The sequence below is a fragment of the Drosophila simulans genome, chromosome 3L (assembly GCF_016746395.2).
Source record: "Drosophila simulans strain w501 chromosome 3L, Prin_Dsim_3.1, whole genome shotgun sequence".
In the NCBI taxonomy this organism is placed as follows: Eukaryota; Metazoa; Arthropoda; class Insecta; order Diptera; family Drosophilidae; genus Drosophila; species Drosophila simulans.
Window position 1 is genome coordinate 17,683,995 of NC_052522.2, and position 26,959 is coordinate 17,710,953.

Below are 26,959 nucleotides of genomic sequence, written 5' to 3' on the forward strand. Positions count from 1 at the left end.
CAGTCTTTGGGGGTGGGGTTGCGTGGTCAGGAACATGTTTAGTTAATTCTAGAACAACCATAGCCAATCAAATACATGTGCTGATTTATTGAACTAACAGGGGGACATTATAAATGCCAGAAAGACATACAATATGATGATTTAACTTAAATCATAATATGGCAATACTACACGGCATACGTGTAATTATTTTTAAAGTTTTCCCTTCGAATAACATATGACTGGCTATAAGATCAATAAATTCTCATTAGGTCGTAATCCCTGCGCGTAAATCAACATAATTAAGGCAATTCGTGTGACCAAAAGTAATCCAGATTACCTTTGATTTCCAGCTAACCATATTTAATGTGTTCCCACACTGGCAAATAAACCACAAATGATGACAAATCAGAAGTCAACAAAATAAACCAATATTGAACTCCGGAATCGGAGCCACGACAATAAAACGGAAATACCTTTCACATTTCACATTTTGTGCCAGCGAAGGGCAACTGCCGCCGAAAGAGAGGCACATAGAGGAGCAGAAAGAGACGGGGAAAGAACGAGTGCAAGGGACATTGCGACAGCATCTGGGCTCCCGAAAAAGGCAATGAGAAAAGCAAAACACCAAGGCGACCGACAATTGAGGACATTGCACTGCAATAACCTTAAAGAAAATGGTATCAACAGAGCGGCAGAGAGCGAGAGAGGTGGGGAATCGGAGAAAGAGAGCGCTCTCCTGACTTGGCGCTCAGCAAAATGGTTCTTTTTTGCATAAGCAATCTATGTGGGGGAGGGGGTTTCTATTTGTGTGCCTAGGAACAGTTGCCCGCTGAGAAGAGCGCTCTGCGAAGAAGAAGAAGAAGAAGAAGCGGAGAGGAAGTGACCTCAGGAAGGAAATGCATTGCATTTAATTGGTCAAAATGGCCAGGTGCTTATGCGACCACCTGGTTGCCATAGAAATTGGCCAAAAGCAAGATGAGTCAGAACCTTTTCCGGGGGTTATGAGAACCATATAAGTTCTGAGACGTAAGATCGTCATATTTTTTACATAAATGTAAATATTTAAGGTTAAAGAGGTACCTCTTAAAACCAAAAACCTGGCCAAACCATTTATCCCGAAACTGAAAGCACTCTAGAGGTGCCCATACCAAAGGGCTCGGTGATCCTGCGACTCACTGATTAAAATCTCGTCAAAGGACTCCCATTACAACTCAAAGGGAATGCAGCCCCTAACCCACGCGTACTCTTTCCGTTTTTGCAGTTTGCAGTGATTAGTTTTCCACTCAAACACTTTCGTTGCGATAGTGAAGAGGAAGAAGTGGAGCTCTGTCCTTTAACCAGGCCAATGAACTCAAGGCGAAAAATTGGCGCGCACTCTCCGCAGAGGGAAATGCTGTTGTGGAATGAAATGGGATGGCATGGAATGAAATGGAAGACACCTGTGCCCTGTCAGACGACAGAATGCTGCCCACAGACCCAGCCCACTTTTCACTTTTCCCGTGTTTTCGGGGGTGGTGGGTGGTTGGGCGTGCGGGTGATTTCAGCGTTGTCTCGGTTTTGCTTTGACCCACTTTCAGTGCGTTCAACTGTCGTAGCTGGGGCCAAGAATCGAAGCGAGAACCGAGCAAAAAACCGAACCGGATGCACGAGTTCGGGGGTTGATTGTGGAAATACACGAAAATTTTTAGGGGTTACGCTCTGGGTGCAACGAAAGTGTTTGCCTCCCACCCAACCCGCCTTTCTACCCGAAGGTGGTCATGTGACTCCGTTTCTCTGGCTGCTCCGCTAGCTCTGGGGCCTCCGGACTCCAGAGCTGGAGCAATGACCGCAGCTGGCCAAAGTTGAAGGATAAATTCCGCAGAGGAAGAAAGCACGAGTGGCAGGACAGGAAGTGTCCCCTGTTCATCTCTCCATCTTTTGTTAAATAAGTTTCGGGCATCGGTGCTCCACATACGGTGCTTCTCATATTTATATCCGAATATTTATAACCAACCACACATTTCCCGCTTCTCCCGCGGCTAGTTCTGTGTTTTTTCTCGCTACTTGTTATTTTTTTCGGTACTGTCTCCCATCTATTTGCCTGTTCCCCTTCAGACGTGCGTCACGGCGTGCGAAAGAGACGGCGAGTGGCGAGCAGTTCAATGAACTCGCCGCAATTATTTTGCAATTACTTTTGTGTGGTTTGGCCTTTGATCCGATCTATCGATAGCTAAGCTCTAAGCATTAGAACACGCCTGGTTAAGCTTGAATTCAATTTTGCTCGGGGGAGGTGTCGAATTTGGGATACCACGGCTGCTGATGTATTTATGAGGTGGCGAAATCAAGTTATTTTCTTTACAATTTTCACATTGAATGAATTTATTCATTATTATGTAACTTTTTATCAACGTACTGTTCAAAAATACAGAATATCATTCTGTATTTTCTTTGTTGTAGAGACCGAAAGGAAATGGTTTACTCAATTCTTTTAGAAGTCAGTCATAGAAATGAATTAGTAGCTGTGATGATTACTTTGATTACTTTTGAACGACAGCATTATTAAGCATTTTGTTTAGCAAAATGAATTTAAAGCTACCCCATCAAAACTCCCTCATTACCCAATTTTTGGCCAACCCGTTCGCAATTGACGCAAGTGGAAACACTTTTCGGCGCTCAAAACAATTATCTAGCATTATTGCGCGATTGTTATTTGGGTCTGGTAGCAGAGCAGGCAAACAAAGGTAATCATATATACACAAAAATAGAGAAACAATAATGCCAAACAGCTCAAATCTAATCCAAGACAAGTCAGGCAATTGCGGCAAATATTAAAACAGTTGACCAAACACTCGCACATGGGGCATGAAACCCGTTTCGGAGACCCACGAAAAAAAAGAGAGAGGCAAGGTCTTTTGCGTGCGACTGCAACAGCAGCAGCAGCAGCAGCAGTGCGAATCTAACTGCAGTTCTGCGCAGGTCGTTGGCATTTGGCAGAGCGCGAAAGAGACGGGGCTAGGCTGGCTGAGAGAGATGGGGATATCAGGTGATGACGGCCTCAAGCTGACCAAAAGTGCACTGAACTCTGAACGAAGTCGAAGTCGAAGCCGAAGCCCCTGATTCTACCCGTCCCTGTCGCCCACTCTTTCGTCCCACTCCCACTCACGCCCCGTCTCATTCTGGTTTCTTTAATGGCCGGTATTAATGTAATTTCAATCATTGTTTTCGCCTTTTTCGGCTGTCTTTGCTGTCATATAAATTCTTCATTGCTGTTGGCGGATCTTTTAATGACTCACCCGAAATCCAGGCTTCCAAAAATGATCAAAACCAGCCAAAATGTAAGCTCACGTGCTGTATTTGGGCGTGCGTCGCTTTTTTGTGATTTTTTCGAGTGTGATTTGATTCTGTTTCAGTTGCAACGCATTGAGATCACTATCGCCATCTCACTCGGCTAAGTGGGCGCTTTAAATGCTTACACTTGGAGAAAAATACAACTCAAAGTGTATTTTTCGTTGATAGCATATACAAAAAACTTTTGATTACCACTTCATGTATAAAGAAATTTATAAGACAACTCCAAATTTAATTTATTTAATTTTTAGAACATAAAATGGATAGTAGATCATAAATTACGTTAATAATGAATTTCAATTGATAATATTTTTTTCCTTTTCTATAGGAACACTTTAAATCCTAGTTACGGTTTCTTTCATTTAATAAGGTCACTTATAAAAAAGTCCTTATATTTTTCTCCATGTGTTCGAGCGCACAGCTGCAGCTCTGACTTGGATTATGCAACAGCTTTGAACAATTTATGACAAAAGTCATTGCAAATTATTTTCAATATTGAGTCATATATGTGAGAGACTGCCGCTGCCGATGCAAAAAGCAAATTCTCACTGCAGGAAGTGGGCGTGGCTTGAGTTGATTACGGTCTATAATTGAAATATTGAGTTCAGAGTTCTAGGCAGTTGGGAATATAGTAATTTTAGCTGCATAGCCGTTCATCGAGATTCGATCTTTATCGACGAGATTTCGGTGTCTGAGCAAATTATATGAAATTAATCAAATTCGATCGGTCCACCAAAAATTTCGGTTGAGAAACAATGGGTAACTGATTGTGATTTGTTAGGAAATATTGCAATATTTTATGGTCACATAAGATGGATATAATAATTAAGAAATATTAAATTTTATGATCACTTTAATGGAAAATTTACTTGTCCAAAATTATTTTGGTCAAACAATTTGGACTTGAGCGTCCAGACGGCGCCTGTAGATTTTTCCAAAGTGTTGCTTATAAGTTGCTTATTTTTAACCAAATACTTGTAAGTGCCCCTTAACCAGTCTACTTTTCGGCCCAAACTCAAAACCGCTCATAATCGCGTTACAAGTGGGCGAAATGCAAAGTTTTCCAAAAATTTCGAGAACGTTGCGCCACATTATCGAAGTGAACCGAAATGCTTTGTGGCCAACAAGATTATCACAAGCGCGGACAGTGCTTGTCCAATGGCAATAATTTATTTGATTAATTTATAAATTGCGTTTGCCCGACAAGAGCAACAAGAAAATTGCCCAGCAATCTAATGTGTGTTGCGGTGCTTGCATGTGTGTGTGTGTGTGTGGACATGTGTCTCGATGTGAGTGCGATGCAAAGTGAGGTCGCTGCCGTTCAATAACCTCGAGTGTCTGCGGAGAGCCTCTCTACGCAATTGCAATTGCAGCCAACGAAGTCAACGAGCATGGCAACAACTCTACACATAGCTCACTATAGTGCCCCATAGAACAGAGTGTGGCACACGCACACAGGCGCACTCGAGGCGCTTGCCAACACACAGATACGCACGCACACTCTCGAAGGAACACTAATCGGTCGAGTCCGTTCGTCTGTTTTTTGGTCGCTCGCTTGTGCGTGGTAATTGCTATCGGGGGATATTTGGGGGAATTCGTATCTGCGAGGGTGGTATCCCAAGAATGCATTCTACGCAATCCCATTTCAATAACTTACTCAGGTGGAGGTAAATGCCTATATAAAAAGGGAGTGTAGAACATACCTGAAAATACAAGAGGAGAGCACACAATTAGATTCAATCGATTAAGTTAAAAAATTAAAAGATTTAAAATATTATTGGTAATAAAATTTACATTTTTAATTCGTTAATAGAGTATAGAGTACGTGCTCTCGCTCTCTAAGCTCAAAGCCCCTAGAAACAACCAGAATAACCAAAAAGAAATACCGTGTCTTCACCAATTAAATTAAATGAAACTGAATACAAATAAATCCAACTCAAGCAATCCCAGCCAATCCGCAGCTAAACTGACTTCATATGCAACTAGCCTAGTTAGGATCTTTAGAAATAAAAAACCACAGAAAACACAGAGCCCAATTAACAGCGGGCAATCTTATCCGCACCATCTCGAGCCATTTCCACCATTTGAGGTACTCAATCATAGAGACCCCGCCACTTATCAGAACTCCCATCAAAAGCGAGAAGCCACTGGAACTCCGCACGGAACCCTGCATAAGTGCATAGCCATAGAACTTTGATTCCGAGCAGCACTGGGAACCCTCTCGACAGGCTGGCTCCACTTCACCTGCCCATTTGCAACCCGAACTGCTTGGCTTGCCTGCTTGCCTCCTACCCCACCCCGCGATTCCTTGGGCAATTAAACCAAATCAAAGCCCACAAAAGCAACAAGAACTGCGGCAGCAACTTCATATGTACTACGCTCGTTCGTATGGTGTTAGTCAGCGTTAGTCGTTATCGCATTTCACAATTTTAGAACAAGCACACTCGCTCACAGATACGCGCGCACTCGCACACAGATACAAAAACGCAGCAGGCGGCGAGTAACTAACCTAACCCAAGCTAACCTACGCTAACCCAATTCGGCGAGTTCAATAAACCCAACCGCAAACGAGGAGGCAGCCAGAGGGGCGGGGCGCAACGGGTTTGCTTGGGAAGAGGTTTGCTAGCAGAGGGGCATGGTTCTTGGATTAGGGTACTCCCCGCGGCCAACACCCCCTTCACGAATACAATTCTAAAATATAGATTAGCTGTAAATCTTCAAGCCTAATCAGTGGGCATACAAATAGAAATGCACCGAAAGAATCGTGTGTTCAAGTTGTGGAAGCTTTGTAAAGCAACTGTTCATCTACTCTTTATCTAATAGATTAGTTAGTTCAGCTAATAATATTCCGTTTATCAGCATTTGATTTGTTTAATGCATATCAAAAGGCTTTTGCATTTATAAATTCATACAATTTTATAATTTAAGAGCCATATGTATAATAATTTGTATAGCTTTATATAGACTGTATATTTAAGTTTAATATATTTTTTCCAGTGTCCAAACGATATTTCTAGACTTTTATAATGACATGCATGCTCTGTTTTTGGTCTGGGCCCGAGTTCTCCGCAGTTCTTCGGTCTTTTGGTGGCCTGCCTCAACTAGAACTTGCTTGACTTCGTTGCTTTTGCTTTTGCTGTGCTTTTGCTTTGCTTGGCTTTTCAGTTGAGTTCTGTGCTGTGCTGTTCTGTCGTTTTTCCATCGCTGTTTTGTCGTCGTTTTTGAGCGGCAGCAGAGTTTTCCGCTGGCAGCGGCGCCCACCCAAAGTTCATTGCACTTGGTATAGCGGCATATTTTGCATTCGTCTCTCTCTCTCGCCGAGTTTTCCTTTGCTTTTCTTGCGACTGCCTTTTACTTGGCAGCCGTTTTCTTATCTACTTCGGATGTTCTGTGTGACCCACAACACAGGCGAAAATGCCTTTGCCGAAAAAAGACTCCTTTGCATTTTGCTCGTCTTACCTCTTTTTTCGGCGTTTTTTCTGGCACATTTGTGCTGTCGAAATAATTGCATTAATGACACACACACACACACTCACTGCCAAGCACACTCGTGCACGCACACTTGCAGCAAGAATTATTATGCTTGTCACTTAAAATTTTGTAGGTTCTGTTAATTAAAAGCAATTAAAAATAGTCTTCGCCTCTCAAGTGAATTCCTGACAACGTCGCGTCGTTCTGCTCTTTTATTTTTAATTTTTTGGGACTTATTCTGACAGCTCTCTGACGGAAACACGAATTTTAGGCATTTGAAAAACGATTTGTCGCCGCACTCGGACTCGAACAATTTTATTCTTAGATGAAATTCATGTTGGAAAACTAGGGAAAAGCAGAAAAAACTTTTTTGGCGGAGTATTTCTGTGCGCCTTTAAAAAAAAATGGGTTAGCCGGCAAATTGATTGTTATGCGACTGTCTGAGGAAAATGAGGGATTAGGAATTTTTGAAATTTTATAGCGTCGTATTGTTTTTATGAAGCCACAAATATGAGATCATGTCATGTCTAAGAACATAAATTGAAATTAACTTCAGTTTATTGGCGATTCTTAAGAACAATTAGGCACTCAAATGTAAAAAAACAAACAAAACGCCCATTCAATAGCTAAAACACCTTGGTAACTCAACTAGAAGCCGAGTTGCTAGAGTCAATCAAATGATTGAAGTGCTTTGATATGTTGTTTCTGCATCGATTTCAATGAATTAATTGCGCTCAAGTTGAATGACTCGTTGCATGTGTCACCCACTTGAGAGCGCCGCTTGATTTTTCAATTTGTTGTCGAAAAATACAAATTTTCTTGGACCTAATGCCTATGGATTGGTGTCGGCTCGAAATTCAAATATCAAACGTAACAGACGAAGCCCCAGCGAAATCAATTGCGATTTTGAATTTGAATTGTAAAGAGCGGCGCAGCGGAGAACAGCGAGATCTTAATGCCTGGGCAAAATCGGCGCGGCTCGGTTCGGTTCAGTTCGGTTAGGCTTGGGCCCATTAAATGCAATTCCATCTACTTGACTGGGGTCCGCCATCGAGTCACGTTTTCCCATTTCCACGGGGGCTGTGTGTGGGGGGCTTTTGGACAACTCTGTTGAGGTGATTGTACGGGCTGGCTAACAAGGTACGTGCTGCGGATTTCTGAAGGCTGCCGAACGAGTTTCGCACAACGCGGAGTACCGAAAAAAAATCTATCTCAAATTGTCTTACATTCGATTTTTTTCAGAGTCAACATAAATTACCAGCGGCTTGATCTTATTCTGCTGAAAACTGCAAAACTCCACTCGGCTTGACATTTTCGCTAGGATTTTTTGTTGTCTTCAGACGTCTGTTGCATGTTTGAGGTTATGACAACAGGCCCTGACTGACATGAGGCGACTTCAATTCGATTCGATTCGACACGACACGGCACGACACCATTAAATAAGGCAAGGTGTTGTTTTCAGATCGGGCCTTAAGGGTCTCCATGTTAGGAGCTATTTAACGGACTGGTGAGACAACCAGGAAAAAATGCCAAACGTCGCTCAATGACATAATCGTGTGTAAGGACAATAGGGCCTCTTTAAAAATAATGGGCCAAAATATGGCTTTTTAATGATTGGGCAACAGCACGAACTTTCCAAAACAAAGGATGGATTTTCGGGTAAATCTCTCGAGTTAACTAACAAAAACATTTCTGCTGTAGTTAATAAATGCACGAAAGCTACGACAAATATTATTTGCAGCTAACAATAAGTATTGAAAAGCAATAAATAATGTGTAATTCCATGCCTATTTGATACTGCTTGCCCGCTCCACTCCATTCGGAACCCAATTATATGCCTCTATCTACAATATTACCCATACGCACTGTGTGCGTTAGCACTGCCCGCCTCCGCTTGACACCCCCATATGGAGGCATCCGTAGAGCCAACGAAAGCCACATTATGAGCAATGCGAGAGTGCAGAAACGGCAAAAGCTAAAATTCTATACGGGGCAGGGCAAATATTAGATTACTCATACGCAGCGTTGACCAGGCCAAAACTGCCTGTTCCACATTAATTGCCATAAAAATAGTGGCACCCGAGGGGCGGGCCAGCTACACATTCATAGAATTTGTGACGGAAATGAGTTAGTGCCATTTGGCATGCCCCCAACCACGAGAGGGGGTAAAAGGGGCGGGGGAATAGGGGTTTGCAGTGCACACGCATGCAATGAAAGCGCGTGCAACGACTACGAAAATCAGATGCAGAGGGTGATGAGGGGAGGAGGGAATGGTTCGAGGAGGTTCGAGGAGGCGGGGCCACTCTGCTGGCCCGTTGCTGATCTTTTTTGGCCTGCAGCGCACAGCCGGGTTGCATAATTATCATGCAACATGCGGCAGTCGGCATGGAGTGTCTGAGATTTGTGGCCAAAACAAAACGTTGTTTAACGCCTGAGAGGGTTTTGGCCTCAGCGCCCCCCACTTTTCCACCGGGAAAACGGGAACGGGGCTCGGCGATAGGCTTAGTCACGCACTTTACGCACAATTTTCCACGGGTTGGAGTCAAGAGTTTTCAATGAAATTCATGCGGGCTTAGGTTGTGGAAGTGAGATGTAATAAAAACCATTTTGGGTAGTTAAATCTGATCATAAATCAGAGAATATGTCAAATATATTATTGAGCAGATGCGTAGTCGATATAATGGGTATATAAATCAAATATTTATTATGAAAATATCACATATTGGAATATTTTTTTTATAGATAGCAGTTAAAAAGGACGAGGATGTACAAATAACTCAAGGAGCAAGTAGAACTTCAAAGAACGTCGTGCTCTTATAAAAATATTTGAATTTAGTCCTCTCAGCATTCTGATATTTAATTACAAATTTACCAAATTATTTTAATCATGTTTTCCTTGATGCATAGCTTGATCATAGCTTAATTATTGGAAATATTATTACCTAAGTACTTCAGCACACGATAACTCCTCGATCCGCCCTCCATCTCCTTAACTGATTGCCCATTTCGTGCTCCCCCTTGCATTCCCAGGCTACTTTGTGGTCTGCCCGTGGGCCTTTGCTGCCTGGCAACTGGAAACTAACAGCGAAACGTGCGTGGCATGACCATTGCTATCAAAACCTGGCCAAAACAGTGAGTGGGAAGGGGCACTTCACGGTGGGAAAAGGTGGGGAAACCCAGGGCAGCAGCTGCGCTACTGGGAGGCAGTTGGAGCGGTCTTTGACCGCGGCCAGTAACCGTTAGGTAGCCAGAAGGATTACGAGCTGCGCCGCAACGTTTGGCCGCTTGTCCGAGGTTAGTACACAAGCGGCGGCATGAAATAAAATAAAAACCAGAAAAGAAAAAAGAGGCAGCAGCGAAATCAGTTAAAGCTGGCCTGCCGGCCAGTTGCAAGGTTTTTCTTTGTGGTTCTTTTTCGACTACCAAACCGTTCCGAACTTCATTCCCCATTCGCTTCGCGTGCTCAACAAACTTGCATTGTTACTACCGCGGATTCCGATTCGGGTTCGGATTGAATTGGATTGGACTGCTTGACTGGAGGTTGGCTTTTGGCTCTGGGGCATACTTCGTGCTGCTTATCGCGCCTCAAAATGCGCCGGCCACATAAATCAATTAGTCGGGGAGGAAGGGCGCACATTTTGTTTTAGGGATAATTGAAGGCCTGTTCACAGCGGTACTTACAATGAAAATTGGCGGGTGGGCTAGGGAATCGAGCAGAGCGAATCAAAATCAAAAGCTTACCTGCAATGGAAAGAGGAAATTCGTTAGGAAAAAGGTTGAACTGCTTGGAAGGCTACTTAATTTATGATACTCCTACTGTTTAAAGTAACTATCTTGGGAGCTATACATTTTTCATTTACCAATAAGATTAGGAGTATTCTATTCTCCGTATTCTGCCTTCTATTTAGTTAATTAGCAACACCTGACATACACGGGTAACATGGGAAATGCTCAGCCCTATTAGGCCCAACCCTAAAACTTAAATACCAATCATTTTCAGCCGAATTTCCCATGCCAAAAGTTCAATTAAACAAGCAAATTAACTCGTACCAACAATCTTAGCTCCCTTAAACTTAATTGCGGCCCAAAGAACGATTCCCTTGGCAGGCAATTAACGAATCGTGAGCCATTCCCACGCCAAGCTATCCGCCGACCACCGACAATCCTGGCCAAGATGGCACGCCCCGACACACACAGGCCAAATAAATAATTCGCTCTTAATTATTGGCCAAGTCAAGGCGAAAACGGAGCGCGCAGAAACGACATAAAACTGTCAACGGCAAAATGTCAGATGGATTTTTGACTTATGACATAAGACAATTATAGCCAAGGTGCAGCCGGCAAGCATCGCCAGCGCATTGAACCCTCTAGCCGCCGATGTTGCAGTTGCAGTAGCAACATCTAGACCTGCCACTTGCCACTTGCAACATGTGATCGGGCCAGCCGTGGGGTTCGCGTCTCGGCTGGCTCGGGTTTTTCCGCGCGAAAAGTGCATTCAACCCGGGCTGACGTCAACGTTTTGGCTTGGCAAAGAAAGCAGAGTCAATGCACTTCGTTGCAACTATTCAGCCTTTCTCCCTCTCTCTTCTCACCGGCCATCCATCTCGCTCGCTCTGTGAGTTGCGGTACTTTCATTGCTCACACAGCTAGCAAAAATAAAGCAATGCTGCAGAAAAACTCGTTGCGTTTGTTGCAAGTTCGTTGACGTTCTGTTCTTCTGCCCCTCTGGCTGTGCGAGTGTTCTAGAATGTTGCCAACCAACTGGGAAATTTCCAGCTAGATTGCAGCGGAGAAAGAGAAAGCAACAGCTAGTGCATGTGCAACATGTAGAGCGGGCTGGGGAGAACCCAAACAAAAGGCGGGCCAAATGTGACATCTAATGGAAAGAGATTACGCAACAGAAGTTCATTCCTTCACAGAGTGTGGGATAATCGTAAAGCACATTTTTGAACGAGTAAAATATATTTAATATTTAACTTTAAATATTTTATTTAAAAACTGAAGAGCAGCATAAATCTTATGTTATTTATTGCCTGAAATCCTTAGTGACAAGAACGTGACATTATTCATCTGGGTTACATTTGTTTGCAAAAGTTATAATTTGCCAAATATTTCAGCCTAATATTTCATCTTTTCAATTAGTCGTAAAATGAGACAACCCTTGAATATTGAAAGCAACCTGTTCACACATGAACACGAATATATTTAAAGACTTACAATTTTGGGCTCCGTTCATATCTTATGTAAATGAATCGAGAGCGATAAATTATATTTAGGATTTTGTTATCTAAGGCGACATGGGTGCATTGCTCAAAAACATGTAATTTAAGTGCACACTACATGAGTCAGTCACTTGAGATCGTTCCCCGCCTCCTAAAATAGTCCCTTAGTGGGAGACCACAGATAAGGTCCTCGCCGCTCAAGATAGGCAGATGTGCCCGAGCGTGGGACCTCGATAAGGCGGGGACTATTTACTTAGGCCTCTGCGTAGGCCATTTACTTTAAGATGCGATTCTCATGTCACCTATTTAAACCGAAGATATTTCCAAATAAAACGAGTTTCTTACAAAAACTCAACGAGTAAAGTCTTTTTATTTGGGATTTTACATTTGGTCAATCGAGCCTTTAATCGACTCTGCAGTTTCCCCCTACCAAAGGTAAGGAACTCAGAGAAAGGCCAGCTCCTTTAAGCATCTTACAGCTAAAGGTAGCAAAAATAAGTGACTCTTGTTTCCCCCTACCAAAGGTAAGGAACAGAGTATAAATATAAAAAGCAAAAAGATACAAAAGAATCTTTTATGTTTTAAAAACAAGCACCTTATAGTCTATAGCTAAAGGTTGCTTTGTGTACCATTATAAATTGTGGTAAGGCGTGCTTGAGGCCATACATCAGCAATTGTGAAATTAAAAAAGTGCATAACAAAAGTGCCTTATAAATGCTCTAATAGCATTAAATCAGCTCATAAATAGAGTGCAGTGTATATGCCATAAGAGCATAAATTAAATAAAAAGTGCCTGAAAACAGTGCCTTATAAATGCTCTAATAGCATTAAATCAGCTCATAAATAGAGTGCAGTGTATATGCCAAAAGAGCATAAATGCCGAAATAAATGGCTAAAAAACAAAAAATCTGACTGGACTACAAAAATAATAAAACGTGCCAAATAAAAAAAAAATCATCTTTAAACATCAAAGGAGCCTCTACCAGCAGCAGAAGCAGCAACAACAGCAGCAGCAGAAGCAGCAACAGCAGTAGCAACAGCAGCAACAACAGCAGCAACAGCAGCAGCAACAACAACGACATCAGCTAAGTCAAAACAAGAATTTTCTGTTTATCCAAACACACATATATATATAAATACATATAAAATACATATACACGTACTATATATATTAAGAAATTACAAAAAATTTTCAAAATGATGTCAGAAAAGACTATTCAATTCCTTAAGAAGCAGTCCGAAATTATTTTGGAAATTAGAAAGTTGGAAGTAAAACCAACATTAACAGATGTAGAAATTCTAAAATTAAATGAGCTTCAAAAATGTTTCATTGCTAATCATAGCAATTTGTTAAAGATCGGCGTTGTCGATCATGAATATTTTAACGCGAAGCAGTATGATTTAATAATGATGGTGTTAGAAAAAATTAAAAATAAAAATGAAAAAATTAAGGGCGAGTCGGTAGAAAACACTTTCCCTAAATCAAACACTGTCCCTAAATCAAACCCTCCCCCTACATTAAACCTTGAAATGTGTGGTCACCCTGAAAAAGAGGGTATAGCACAAAACAACGCTCTAAAAGTAGAGCAGGCATTTCGAAATAATGTTGGCCAATTTCGAGTATATCTAGAAGATACGTCTAAACTAATAGACAGTAGTCCAGATTTCCTTAAAATAAGGAAAAATAAAATTGAATTTTTATGGCATAAAATAGATAACCTGATTGAACAGGTGAATAGTCATTTTGAGAGCTCGCTATTCGAAGAAGAAATTAGCGAACTTGAATTTGACAAACAAAATATTCTTACAGCCATTAATAGTCGACTCAGTGGCACAATAAATAAAGCTGAAATGTCGACGGTTGTTAAGGCGGAGGAGTTACCAACCCTGCCTAAAATACAGATTCCCACTTTCTTTGGTGATTCCAAAGAATGGGATCTTTTTAATGAACTCTTTACAGAGCTCATACATGTGAGAGAGGATCTCAGTCCTTCTCTCAAATTTAATTATCTAAAGTCAGCATTAAAAGGAGAAGCCAGAAATGTGGTTACTCATTTACTGCTCGGCTCTGGAGAAAATTATGAAGCCACTTGGGAGTTTTTGACCAAGCGATATGAGAATAAAAGAAACATATTCTCAGATCATATGAATAGGCTTATGGATATGCCAAATTTAAATTTAGAATCCAATAAGCAAATAAAGACATTTATTGACACGATTAACGAGTCAATTTATATTATAAAATTAAAGGCACAATTACCAGAAGATGTGGATGCAATTTTCGCTCACATAATTCTTCGGAAATTCAATAAAGAATCACTCAATTTATATGAAAGCCATGTTAAAAAGACAAAAGAAATACAGGCACTTTCTGATGTCATGGACTTTTTAGAGCAAAGGCTCAATTCTATATCATCATTCTCACAGGAAGTAAAACCTGTAAAGAAAATGATTAATAATAACAAGAATAAAAATTATAGTGACAATTGTGCATATTGCAAACTACCAGGGCATTATTTAATTCAATGCCATAAATTTAAAATAATGAATCCAGCAGAACGGTCTGACTGGGTAAGAAAAAATGGGATTTGCCTAAGATGTCTGAGGCATCCGTTTGGTAAAAAATGTATAAGCGAGCAGCTTTGTTCGACTTGTCGTAAACCTCACCACACGTTACTTCACTTTGCAGGTCATAATCCAGAAAAAGTGAATACGTGTAGAACAACAGGTCAAGCCTTGTTGGCCACGGCCTTGATTCAAGTAAAGTCGAGGTATGGAGGCTTTGAACAATTAAGAGCATTGATTGATAGTGGCTCTCAAAGCACAATTATTTCAGAAGAGTCTGCACAGATTCTAAAATTGAAAAAATTTCGGTCTCATACTGAAATAAGTGGAGTATCTTCCACAGGAACGTGCATCTCCAAGCACAAAGCGGTTATTTCGATAAGAAATTCTCCGAAAAATTTAGAAATTGAAGCAATTATTCTCCCAAAACTTATGAAGGCACTTCCAGTCAACACGATTAATGTTGATCAGAAAAAATGGAAGAACTTTAAATTAGCCGACCCCGATTTTAATAAACCGGGTCGCATTGATCTAATCATTGGAGCAGACGTATATACTCACATTCTGCAAAATGGAGTTATAAAAATAGACGGTCTCCTTGGGCAAAAAACTGATTTCGGGTGGATAGTTTCTGGATGTAAAAAATCCAAAGGAAAAGAAACCATTGTAGCCACAACAATAGAAATAAAAGAGTTAGATCGCTACTGGGAAGTGGAAGAAGAAGAAAAAGATGATATCGAGTCTGAAATCTGTGAAAATAAATTTATCAAAACGACAAAAAAAGATTCAGATGGGCGATACATTGTGTCAATTCCATTCAAGGAGGATGTCACCTTAGGAGATTCAAAGAAACAAGCGATAGCTCGTTACATGAATCTGGAGAAAAAACTAAAAAGAAATGAAAAACTTAAGGTTGACTACACTAAATTCATGAATGAATACATGGATTTAGGACACATGATTGAAGTGAGTGATGAAGGCAAATATTTTTTACCGCACCAGGCAGTGATTAGAGATTCAAGCCTTACGACCAAATTGAGAGTAGTTTTTGATGCTTCAGCAAAAACTACGAATAACAAAAGTTTAAACGACATAATGTGGGTTGGGCCACGAGTTCAAAAAGATATTTTTGACATTATTATTAAATGGAGAAAATGGGAATTTGTTGTTTCGGCAGACATTGAAAAGATGGACCGACAAATTAAAATAGATAATAATGATCAAAAATATCAATATATTTTATGGAGAAATTCTCCAAAAGAAAAAATTAAAACATATAAATTAACCACAGTCACTTACGGAACTGCATCTGCACCATATTTGGCTACCAGGGTTCTGGTAGATATTGCAGATAAATGTAAAAACCAAGTTATTAGTGCAATAATTAGGAATGATTTCTATATGGATGACCTAATGACTGGAGCTGATTCGGTAGAAGAAGCTAATAAATTAATAACATTAATTCTCCATGAATTGCAGAAAGTTGGATTCAACTTAAGGAAATGGATTTCCAACAATTCCAAAATATTAACCACTGTGGAGGACACAGGGGACAATAAGGTTCTCAATATTATCGAAAATGAATGTGTTAAAACTTTAGGACTAAAATGGGAACCTCAAAATGATTTATTTAAGTTCAGCGTAAATTGTAATGATGAATCAAAAAATATAAATAAGCGCGTGGTGTTATCAACGCTAGCAAAAATATTTGATCCGTTAGGATGGTTGGCACCAGTCACGGTTTCAGGAAAACTTTTTATTCAAAAACTTTGGATAAATAAAAGTGAATGGGATCAGGAATTATCCATAGAAGATAAAAATTATTGGGAAAAATATAAAGAAAATTTATTATTGTTAGAGAATATTCGAATCCCAAGATGGATTAATTCAAACAGTTCTTCAGTCATTCAGATTCACGGATTTGCGGACGCCTCCGAAAAAGCATATGCTGCAGTAGTCTATGCTAAAGTAGGACCTCATGTTAATATAATAGCTAGCAAAAGTAGAGTCAACCCTATAAAAAATAGGAAGACAATTCCCAAACTCGAGCTGTGTGCAGCTCACCTGCTTAGTGAATTAATCCAAAGACTAAAAGGATCAATTGACAATATAATGGAGATCTATGCTTGGAGTGATTCCACGATTACCTTAGCATGGATTAACAGTGGTCAAAGTAAGATCAAATTTATAAAAAGAAGAACGGATGACATTCGGAAATTAAAAAATACTGAATGGAATCATGTTAAGTCAGAGGATAATCCAGCAGATTTAGCATCCAGGGGAGTGGATTCTAACCAGTTGATCAACTGTGATTTTTGGTGGAAAGGTCCGAAATGGCTAGCAGACCCAAAAGAACTTTGGCCTCGGCAGCAGTCTGTAGAAGAACCTGTCTTAATAAATACGGTATTAAATGACAAAATAGATGATCCTATTTACGAATTAATAGAAAGGTATTCCAGTATAGAAAAACTTATACGTATAATAGCATACATAAATAGATTCGTGCAGATGAAAACAAGAAATAAAGCCTATTCATCAATTATTTCAGTAAAGGAGATAAGAATAGCGGAAACAGTTGTTATTAAGAAACAACAAGAATACCAGTTTAGGCAAGAGATAAAGTGCCTTAAAATCAAAAAGGAAATCAAGACAAATAATAAAATATTGTCATTGAATCCATTTTTGGACAAGGATGGGGTTCTAAGAGTTGGAGGAAGATTGCAAAATTCCAATGCAGAATTTAATGTTAAACATCCAATCATTTTAGAAAAATGCCACCTAACAAGCTTATTAATAAAAAATGCTCATAAGGAAACATTGCATGGAGGGATAAACCTAATGCGAAACTATATCCAAAGAAAGTATTGGATTTTCGGGTTGAAAAATTCGTTGAAAAAGTATTTAAGAGAATGTGTAACGTGTGCAAGGTATAAACAAAATACAGCTCAGCAAATAATGGGTAACTTGCCAAAATATAGAGTGACGATGACATTCCCGTTTCTTAATACTGGAATAGATTACGCAGGTCCTTATTATGTTAAATGTTCAAGAAATCGTGGCCAAAAAACATTTAAAGGATACGTTGCTGTATTCGTTTGCATGGCCACCAAAGCCATACACTTAGAAATGGTAAGCGATCTAACTTCAGACGCATTTTTAGCAGCACTCAGAAGATTTATTGCTAGACGGGGAAAATGTTCCAATATCTATTCAGACAACGGAACAAATTTTGTAGGAGCTGCAAGAAAATTAGATCAAGAGTTATTTAATGCAATACAAGAAAATATAACGATTGCAGCGCAGCTTGAAAAGGACAGGATTGATTGGCATTTTATTCCCCCGGCAGGACCTCACTTCGGAGGTATTTGGGAAGCTGGAGTTAAGTCAATGAAATACCATTTAAAGCGTATAATCGGCGACACTATTTTGACTTACGAAGAAATGTCAACTCTTTTATGTCAAATAGAAGCATGCTTAAATTCAAGGCCATTATACACTATAGTTAGTGAGAAGGACCAACAAGAAGTTTTAACACCAGGTCATTTTTTAATTGGAAGACCACCTTTAGAAATAGTCGAACCAATGGAAGATGAAAAAATCGGAAATTTGGATAGGTGGAGACTTATCCAAAAAATGAAGAAAGATTTCTGGGTTAAGTGGAAAAGTGAATATTTGCATACGCTCCAGCAAAGGAATAAATGGAAAAAGGAAATTCCTAATATAGAAGAAGGGCAAATAGTTTTATTAAAGGATGAGAATTGTCATCCTGCAAGATGGCCTTTAGGAAAGGTGGAAAAGGTGCATAAGGGGAATGATGATAAGGTCCGAGTGGCTAAAGTAAAGATGCAGGAAGGATATATCACTAGACCCATTACTAAAATTTGTCCCTTGGAAGGAATAAAGTCTGTTGACAAAAATGAGGCTGACCAAGAGCCAAAAAGACGAACTAGAGCGACATCGGGAATGTCCAAGATCGGAATCATTATGGCAATGTTGTTGTTTGTGTTAAGTTGTCAAGTTTCTAGCGCATTACCTAAAGATATAACACCAAGATATTCTATAGACAAAATAAATAAAACCTCAGCAATATATCTAGACCCGCTAGGAGATGTTGAGATTGTGAGTACTTCTTGGAATTTGGTTATCTATTATAAAATGGATCCATATTTTAAAATGTTAACAAAGGGTAATGCGCTTATACAAAGTATGAGGAAAGTTTGCGAAAGACTTCATAGCTTTGAAGAGCAATGTAGTCTAGTCTTAGATAATATGCAAAGTCAGTTATCGGAACTTGAAGAAAACAATAAATTGTTTATGATGCAGTCTAGATCTAGAAGCAAGCGTGCTCCTTTCGAATTTATGGGTTCCTTGTATCATATTTTATTTGGTATAATGGATGAAGATGATAGAGAGCAATTAGAAGAAAATATGAAGAATTTGTTAGATAACCAGAACAACCTTGATAAACTAATTCAAAAACAAACATCTGTGGTTGATTCAACTTCTAATCTATTAAAGAGAACAACAGAAGATGTTAACTCCAATTTTAGAAGTATGCAAATAAGAATTGAGAACATGACAGAAGTTCTTGAAGAAAATTATTATGTTTATAAGGAATCAATAAAATTCTTTATGATTACGAAACAGCTACACTCATTGATTGAAGAAGGCGAAAAAATTCAAGCAGGCATTATAAGCCTGTTGATTGATATTAATCACGGTAGGCTAAATACAAATATTCTCAGGCCAAATCAGCTTAAAAAAGAAATTGCCAAAATTCAGCAGAGTCTTTCGGAGAACCTAGTAATTCCAGGAAAACGGTCAGGTACGGAACTTAAGGAGGTGTATACTGGGTAGAGTTAGAAAAGAAAAGTAGTTGGTTGTTTAAGGTTCCTGCGAATTCAAAAGTCCGTCTGCAATGTACTGGCTCTCAAATTGAATTGTTTGATTTGCCTCAGCAAGGAGTTTTAAGCATTGCGCCATATTGTACGGCAAGAACCGACGATAAAATTCTAGTTGCCCACCATAACATTCAGTCCGAAAGTGAAGAATTATTATCAACACCTTATATAGGAGAAGTTAGTGAAGTGCCGAAGATTATTTGGGATCCGCTGAAACTATCAATATTAAATCATACTGAGGAATTTGAACGATTGAATAATGAAATTAAATTTATGAAAGAGAACCATCAAAAATTGAAAGATTTACATTTCCATCATATTTCCGGACATGCTGGATTAATTATTGCTTTAATACTAATGATAGTATTAATAATATATTTCATACGGAAATGTGCTGTGCAACAAAGAATGCAAGCAATAACCTTTGCAGGTCCGTTGCCAGTACTATAAATATCAATAGTAAATAAACAATAAAATAATATAACAAATAAAAATATACAGTCCACTATATCGTTGTTTAATAGAAAATGTACTTCTACATAGAAAAAGCAAAATGTTTAAAATAAGTTAATTGAGTACAAATTGTTGAATTAAAAATAATGTAAACCATAATTGTAATCCAATAAAATTAAAAGCCAGAAAAACTAGGCCCATTGAAATCTTAGTTGCAAAATAAATGAACATATATCAAATAAATACAGTCCACTACTGTTATAAATGCAACTAATATACTAATGTACATCTCAGCTTTGCTGGCCCTTTGGCAGAATGTTCACACATGAACACGAATATATTTAAAGACTTACAATTTTGGGCTCCGTTCATATCTTATGTAAATGAATCGAGAGCGATAAATTATATTTAGGATTTTGTTATCTAAGGCGACATGGGTGCATTGCTCAAAAACATGTAATTTAAGTGCACACTACATGAGTCAGTCACTTGAGATCGTTCCCCGCCTCCTAAAATAGTCCCTTAGTGGGAGACCACAGATAAGGTCCTCGCCGCTCAAGATAGGCAGATGTGCCCGAGCGTGGGACCTCGATAAGGCGGGGACTATTTACTTAGGCCTCTGCGTAGGCCATTTACTTTAAGATGCGATTCTCATGTCACCTATTTAAACCGAAGATATTTCCAAATAAAACGAGTTTCTTACAAAAACTCAACGAGTAAAGTCTTTTTATTTGGGATTTTACACAACCCTTTCCACAACTCCCTCCTTTGGCCCCACAAATGCCAGTCTAAACAAACACAATATTTTTGGCCTCAGCAGCAACAGTAGAAGCAGCAGCAGCAGCTGTGGAAAAGTGAAACAAGCTAAGCCGCAAGCCAAACACCACCCCCGAAAAAGGGGTAAGTAACCTCGAATGAAAGCAAAGTCTTGTGCGAGCTGGAGCCAAGAACTCAAGGCGGGTGAAAAACGTGGCACGTGGCACCAAAGTCGGGGCGAACGACTTTTAACTGGGTCAGCAAAAGTGGCTGCTGCCCTCAGCTTCGGGGGTGGTTCAGGTATATGTGGTACATATATGTATGTATATATATCCATCCACATATATCTGTGTTTGCTCAGCCACTCAACCAAACACTCACACACACTCGTTTCACATTTTACTATCGCTCGTAACAGAAAGGAAAAAAATTGCATTTAGCACAGCTCGTAGTAGAGTTGCTGCTGCAGTTGCAGTTGCAGCTGCTGTTGCAGTTGCACGTTCTCTTTGCCAACAGATAAGGCCAAAACCCAAAGGCCGCATTAGTGGGCGTGGCAGCGGCATTAATTTGCTCGCCATTTGATTCTGCTTTCAGCACTAATTACTCATTCGCTGGAGCAAGTAAACGAATTCGATTTGGCCTTGGCTGAGCGGCAAAGCATATTTACTAGTCGAATAATTAGTCATTTGCATTTTAATGGCTGTTTTAAGTGCGCCTCTGTGTTCTTGGGAGCTTTATGGCTGTTTTGCATTGCACAATATATTCGGAAGGAAATGTTGTATGCTTATTTGTTTTTAAAACTGTGCAAAACCTTGCACTAAAATCTTTAAAATAGCCATTTGCACAACCATGCATAAAAATCTTTTAAATAGCTTTGTAATACTTTTAGCTGACCTAGATCCTTTCGCTGTTGTTATTTTTGCTTACTAAATACTTCTAATTAGAATTTCTTACTAATAAAATTTTTGTATTTTAACTTGTCATTTTAGCCAAAATATGTTCGCTTTGTCGCGTTCAAAATCGCACTCTCGAAAGCTAGCTGCTACAAGTCCACCAATCTTAAATATTTTGTTGCATACTTTCGAGCTTGAAAAGCGCACAACTCGATCGTAAGGTAGACACCTAACGCTAGATGGCGCCAGTATGTTATGTAGACACAGATGTAGAATTATGTACATACTTGCACAATGTAAAATAATCGTATGATCTGGCTGCGCAAATTTAATGGTAATCCAAACGAATCCTTTTTATTATGACAATGAAAATGATTTTCGTGCAATACCAAAATCCTTTAAATTTCAAGACTAAATCATTGTGCTAAACATGTTATCTTTAAAAGGGGGTTATTTTAAAGTTTTTGCCAGAAATTTAATAGGCCAGGATTATTGTTCGCTAAGATGATTTCATATGTATGCACGCACATATCTTTCTATCTAGCACACGGAATTGTTGTCGTTGTGCTGGACTGTAACCCAAATAGGCTGAGGTTGTTGACCCAATTTTTGCAAGGTGCATTGAACTGTTTGTGGGCAGAAATGCGGAGCACAAAACGTCACTAGCGATGCGTAAGCCGAAAGAGAACGAAAAAGAGAGTGGGAGAGTGTTTTTGCATCGTTAATTTTGTGCTAGTGTTGGTTTGAATAGTTGTAAAGTGGAAATAGAGCTTGGTATTAGCACAGTTATGCGGTTGAAAAGGAAACAAAATGACTTAAGAAATTGTCCATATACCCTCTAATAATGCATTTTCATTAAATAAATAATATTGTTAGTGTGCAAACTAAAGTTGTTTCTAAACAATAACACAAACGTTACTTTTAGAGGTTTAATCCAATTAAATACAATGTTACTCTTTTCACGCACTTGGTAAGTGAAACACTTTTAAAAATTCGAAAAAAGAAAAATTTCTGTGTTGCTGTATCAAATCTAAGGCCCATTCGAAAAGGAAATGCATTTTCTAGAATTTTCCCTGGAGAGGCACAACCTAAATACGAATAAATAGCGCCTCCCACCCCAACTCCTCCTCCTACTCCCCATCCTCTCTTTTTAGTTTTTTCACCCTCGCCACACCTCGTGCTCACTCACACTCACATACATGCACACAAACTCACGCCTAGACAATTTCATGCAACGCTGCGTCGCTGTCGGCGTCTCTGCCGACGACGACTGCGACTGCAGTCAGTCGTTCAAGTGCATTTCAGAGCATTAACCTTTGTGTCTCTGTGTGAGTGCTGTGAGTCCTAGCCCAACAATCAGAATCGGAATCACCGCTCTCTTCTCTCTCTCTCGCTCGTTTTCCCTGGCTTTTCCTTTTGGTTTTCCAATTTGAAGTGCAGGCAAGTGGAAAACCTCGAAAGCCGAATGAGAATTGAGGTCTCCGTGATAAAATCAAGGGAATGGCGAAAATATGGGTATATGGCCCCGCTGATAAGACCATCAAAATTAAATATCTTCTGTTTGTTTTGGGAGTTTATTTTCTTCCCATTTTCTTTGCTTTTCTTTCTTCGAGATTATCAAGTGCATTTGGTGTTTGTTCATATAACAAATATTATCTGATGAGTGCTCTGAAATTGGTGCAGGTTAGGGTCTATGAAAAATTAGAATGATAGGTAGAGTGGGAAAAGAAAGGGGGTGGGGAAGGAGTCATGGCAATGGCTTATGAGCCCTTTCGCATTTAAATAGTTTAAGCAGAGCAATAACACTATTGCTATATCCAACACACATACTGATTATTTCTCTCTTGATTAAATGCAATGAAAAACCAAAACCAAAAAGCAATACAAAAGAGCGAGAGAGTAGTGCTCTCTTCTTTCTCCGCCTCTCTCTCCGCTGCTTTCTCGTGGCCTATGCTGCGTACGCTGCTTCTGTTTCTGCTTTGACATTGAACGAGTTCATTCACATTTGCTGCACGCACACAACTGCAGCGCCACTCACACAGATACTCGCCCCCGTCCCTGCCCAAGCACGAAAAACTACACGAAGCATACACAACAACTGCCGAAGCGAAATGGAAACAGAAAAATAAAACGAGAGCCTCAACCAGCGGCAGCAAAAAAAAGAAAACACAAAATTGTATGCCTGAGTGTGGGTAAATAAATAAATATGCTAAATAATGTGGAAGGAATAACAAACAAGTTAGATAATAGGCCCAGAATCAGAAATAAAGAAAGCTGACCACCACGAAAAGTCCCCCGGCATTTTATTGAAAATTAACATCCATTTGACTATTCCTCTTCGCACGCTCCTTCGTCGTGGTCCCTCACAAAAAATATAAATAATATCACCTGCCCTCTACTATTTTTTTTATGTAGTTACGAAATCGGGAATTGGGTCATTAAGGCAGCAGGCAACAAATGTGTGAAACTAGTCGGGCCAAGGATAATGGAGTGGGAAAAAAGATGTGAGTCACGGTACCAATTTTCGGTTCTTACCTAGAAAATATTTTTTTTTCCTAGCTGCCAAAAATGTCGAGCTACAGATACATATGTATAACTATCAACCGATGTCTTTTAATTTGAGGTGTGATATGGAACATTTCGATCATAGCTCACAAGGTAAAAATGATGTTTGAGATATGCATATCATGAAATTACAATGATGGGATGTCAATTGAATGGTTATGGAATACCACAATTGTATTTCTCACCTTCAAGGCGAAAATAGCATAGGCCTAAGAAATCTATAAATATACAACACGTTTTTTGTCAAACCTTTTCCGCAATAATTAATCAGCGCGTAGAACCCTTAAGCGGCTCTAAAACTATAAAATACGACCAAGAACAAACGAGTTCCAAATAGTTAGTTGCCAGGTCTCAAAATGAGTCAGTTGGCAACGAATGAAGTCATTCGTCAAGCTCAAAACGCAAAAAAGATCTAAAACAAAAAATAAAACATGAAATCCAAGAATCTGTCTCTGAAATAGAGGTCAATAGACAAGACGAAGGTCCACCGAGCAGATCAGGTAGGCACACAAGTCTGAAATCGCAGCCACAAATGGACGGGGCGGAAATATCAGCACCACGCGGCGTATGAGCAATACGCGAAACTGGCTTCCTCAAAGGTAGCGAGCGAGACGGGAACAAACGTGTGAGCCGGAGGGAGCGAGAGGGCTTCTTTTTGGCTAACCTTGAACTTCAAAAATGCGCGAGGGAAACACAAATTCGTAGGCCTACCTAATCAGTTAAACATATATTTACATTCACATAATAAACATATAAATTAGCACACAACAAAAGAAGTTCCAAGAAATTTGAAAGGCCGAAAAAACTGGTCCAAAGTCAACGAACTTCTGCAGCTTCCTTTGCAGAACAACTCGAGGTGGACATACATACAGGGGGTATTATAAAATAAAACTTAAACTTAAGTACATTTCTTTGTAGAGTTTCAGGTAAAACAGAGTGCAACATATTTTTGTTCCTTAAAAATAAAATAACAGCGTGCTTAAGAATGTTTTTCCTGCAACATTGATCTAGTTTCCACAATTTTCCTACCAGTTTTGACTTCTTTTTAAACGTGTCAATTTCGGAGGGATCACTGTGCGAGTATTTTAGCAACGTTTGAAATTTCAGACGCGCAGACAGTTTAAACTTTAGAGGCAAAAACAAATACAAGGACCGCCAAGGGCCAGACGTAAAAAAAGAGATGGCAAATGGAAGAGGGAGCGAGAACGAGAACGAACCTCGGCTGGCTGTTAACCCAATTCAAGGACGTCATTGAGACATTAAACCCGACTCGCTTGCCGAACCCCGAGTGCCGGCGAATATAAGGGAATAGGGCAAACTACTTTGCCAAGGTTGTGCAGAGTGGATATAGTGATGATCGCGTGACACGATCCCCGGGAGCAGCTCGGCCCGATTAAGATTCTTTCATGCGAGACACTCATCTCTGGGCAGGGAACAATCACTGGAACGATCGCTGGACTCTGTCCAGAGGCAGAGGCTCAGCTCTTTGGGCGAATGAACTTGCCGGCATTTTCAATGTCACAGACGACAAAGGGCGGCAACGCAGGCTTTAAAAGCAGCAGGAGCCCAAGGAAAACACTGCACAAAATATTACAAATATTTTAAAATATTCCCCTATCCTTAAAATGGGTTTGTAGTAGGACTTTACTGCTTAGCTATTTCGCATTTGAAATTAAAACATTGCAAAAAAACATTACAAATGTGAAAATGCGGTTAGCATTCCTTTCTTTATCTAAATCCAATTTAATTCAATCCAATTTGAAAGAAAGCCTGATCTCTAAAACTCAATAATCATCGTATTGCATTGATCGCTAATTTGATTTTCCAGTGCAGAATGAAAAGAATCGCTCACAAAAGCAGATTTGAAGGTTTCGTTCTGGTTTGGTGGTTGCTTTATTTTATTTTTTATACTTTCTGTGTCTCATTTGTTGTGCCCAGGACCGCGTTGTTGTACATTTTGATTTATTTTATTGCGACGCAATTTAATGCAAGGACAATTCGCCAGACGACGCAGGTTTTTGTGAAGGGCAAGAGCCTGTTGCTGGCAGAAAAACAACCCTGCCAACGTAATTCCTGATCCCTTTTTTCCCTGCCAAGGAGGTCAACCGAGTTCAATGTCAGACCCGTAGTTTGGTGGTTGGGCATCAAGTTGCACGTGGCGAGCACACTTTTGAATTGCCACCCCCGCGGTACCGACCACCCCGCTGTTCCTACATCTAAGTCTGTGTTGTGCACGAACTTACCTTGCAACCCTCGCAGGAATGCACGCCGTAATGGAAACCGGAGGCCTTATCCCCGCAAACGCGGCACAGCACTGTGGTGCCATCGAATTCTGCAAAGAAAAGATGGCAATTTGCGATTAATAACCAGAAAATAGCATTAAAGATACTGATGAAATTGTGGAGTAATGATGGGGTGATTTAGATTGAGGAAGCAGTACCTTGTGGTGGAAAATTTATTTCACAATATTGAAAATATAAAAAAAGGAATGACAGAATCTGTATCTAAAAGAATCGCAACAAATTAAGTTAGGCCACACACTATAAATTTATACAAAACTGGGAGGCAACAACTTTCATTGTCACTTCCATTTCATTATCGCACACCTTAAACAATCAGAAGAAAGTCCCCGCCAAGGGGACGTAATACTTTCTTCAAATAAAGAGACGCAATGCCACTGCCAAGGCGAAGAAAGCAGCAAAACGAAATGGGCGAGACAACAAAAACTTGTTGCTGAACTTGAGCTCGTTCTTGGCCAAAGAAATGTTACGTAACTTTCACCGGCACGCCAGGTAAACAAGAAAGAAAAACAGGCGATCGAACC

At 39.8% G+C, this 26,959-nt stretch overlaps 1 protein-coding gene across 3 annotated transcripts in view; it reads right to left on the reverse strand.

Annotated features, from left to right (window-relative positions):
* Nucleotides 1-26,959, reverse strand: part of LOC6738535 (ecdysone-induced protein 75B, isoforms C/D) — a 111,165-nt gene that overhangs the window by 23,882 nt on the left and 60,324 nt on the right. For all 3 annotated transcript variants that reach the window (XM_039293940.2, XM_039293942.2, XM_039293941.2), the window contains one exon: nucleotides 26,379-26,467. In XM_039293940.2, the coding sequence (XP_039149874.1) occupies nucleotides 26,379-26,467 (89 nt within the window). The remainder of the gene's footprint in view (nucleotides 1-26,378; nucleotides 26,468-26,959) is intronic.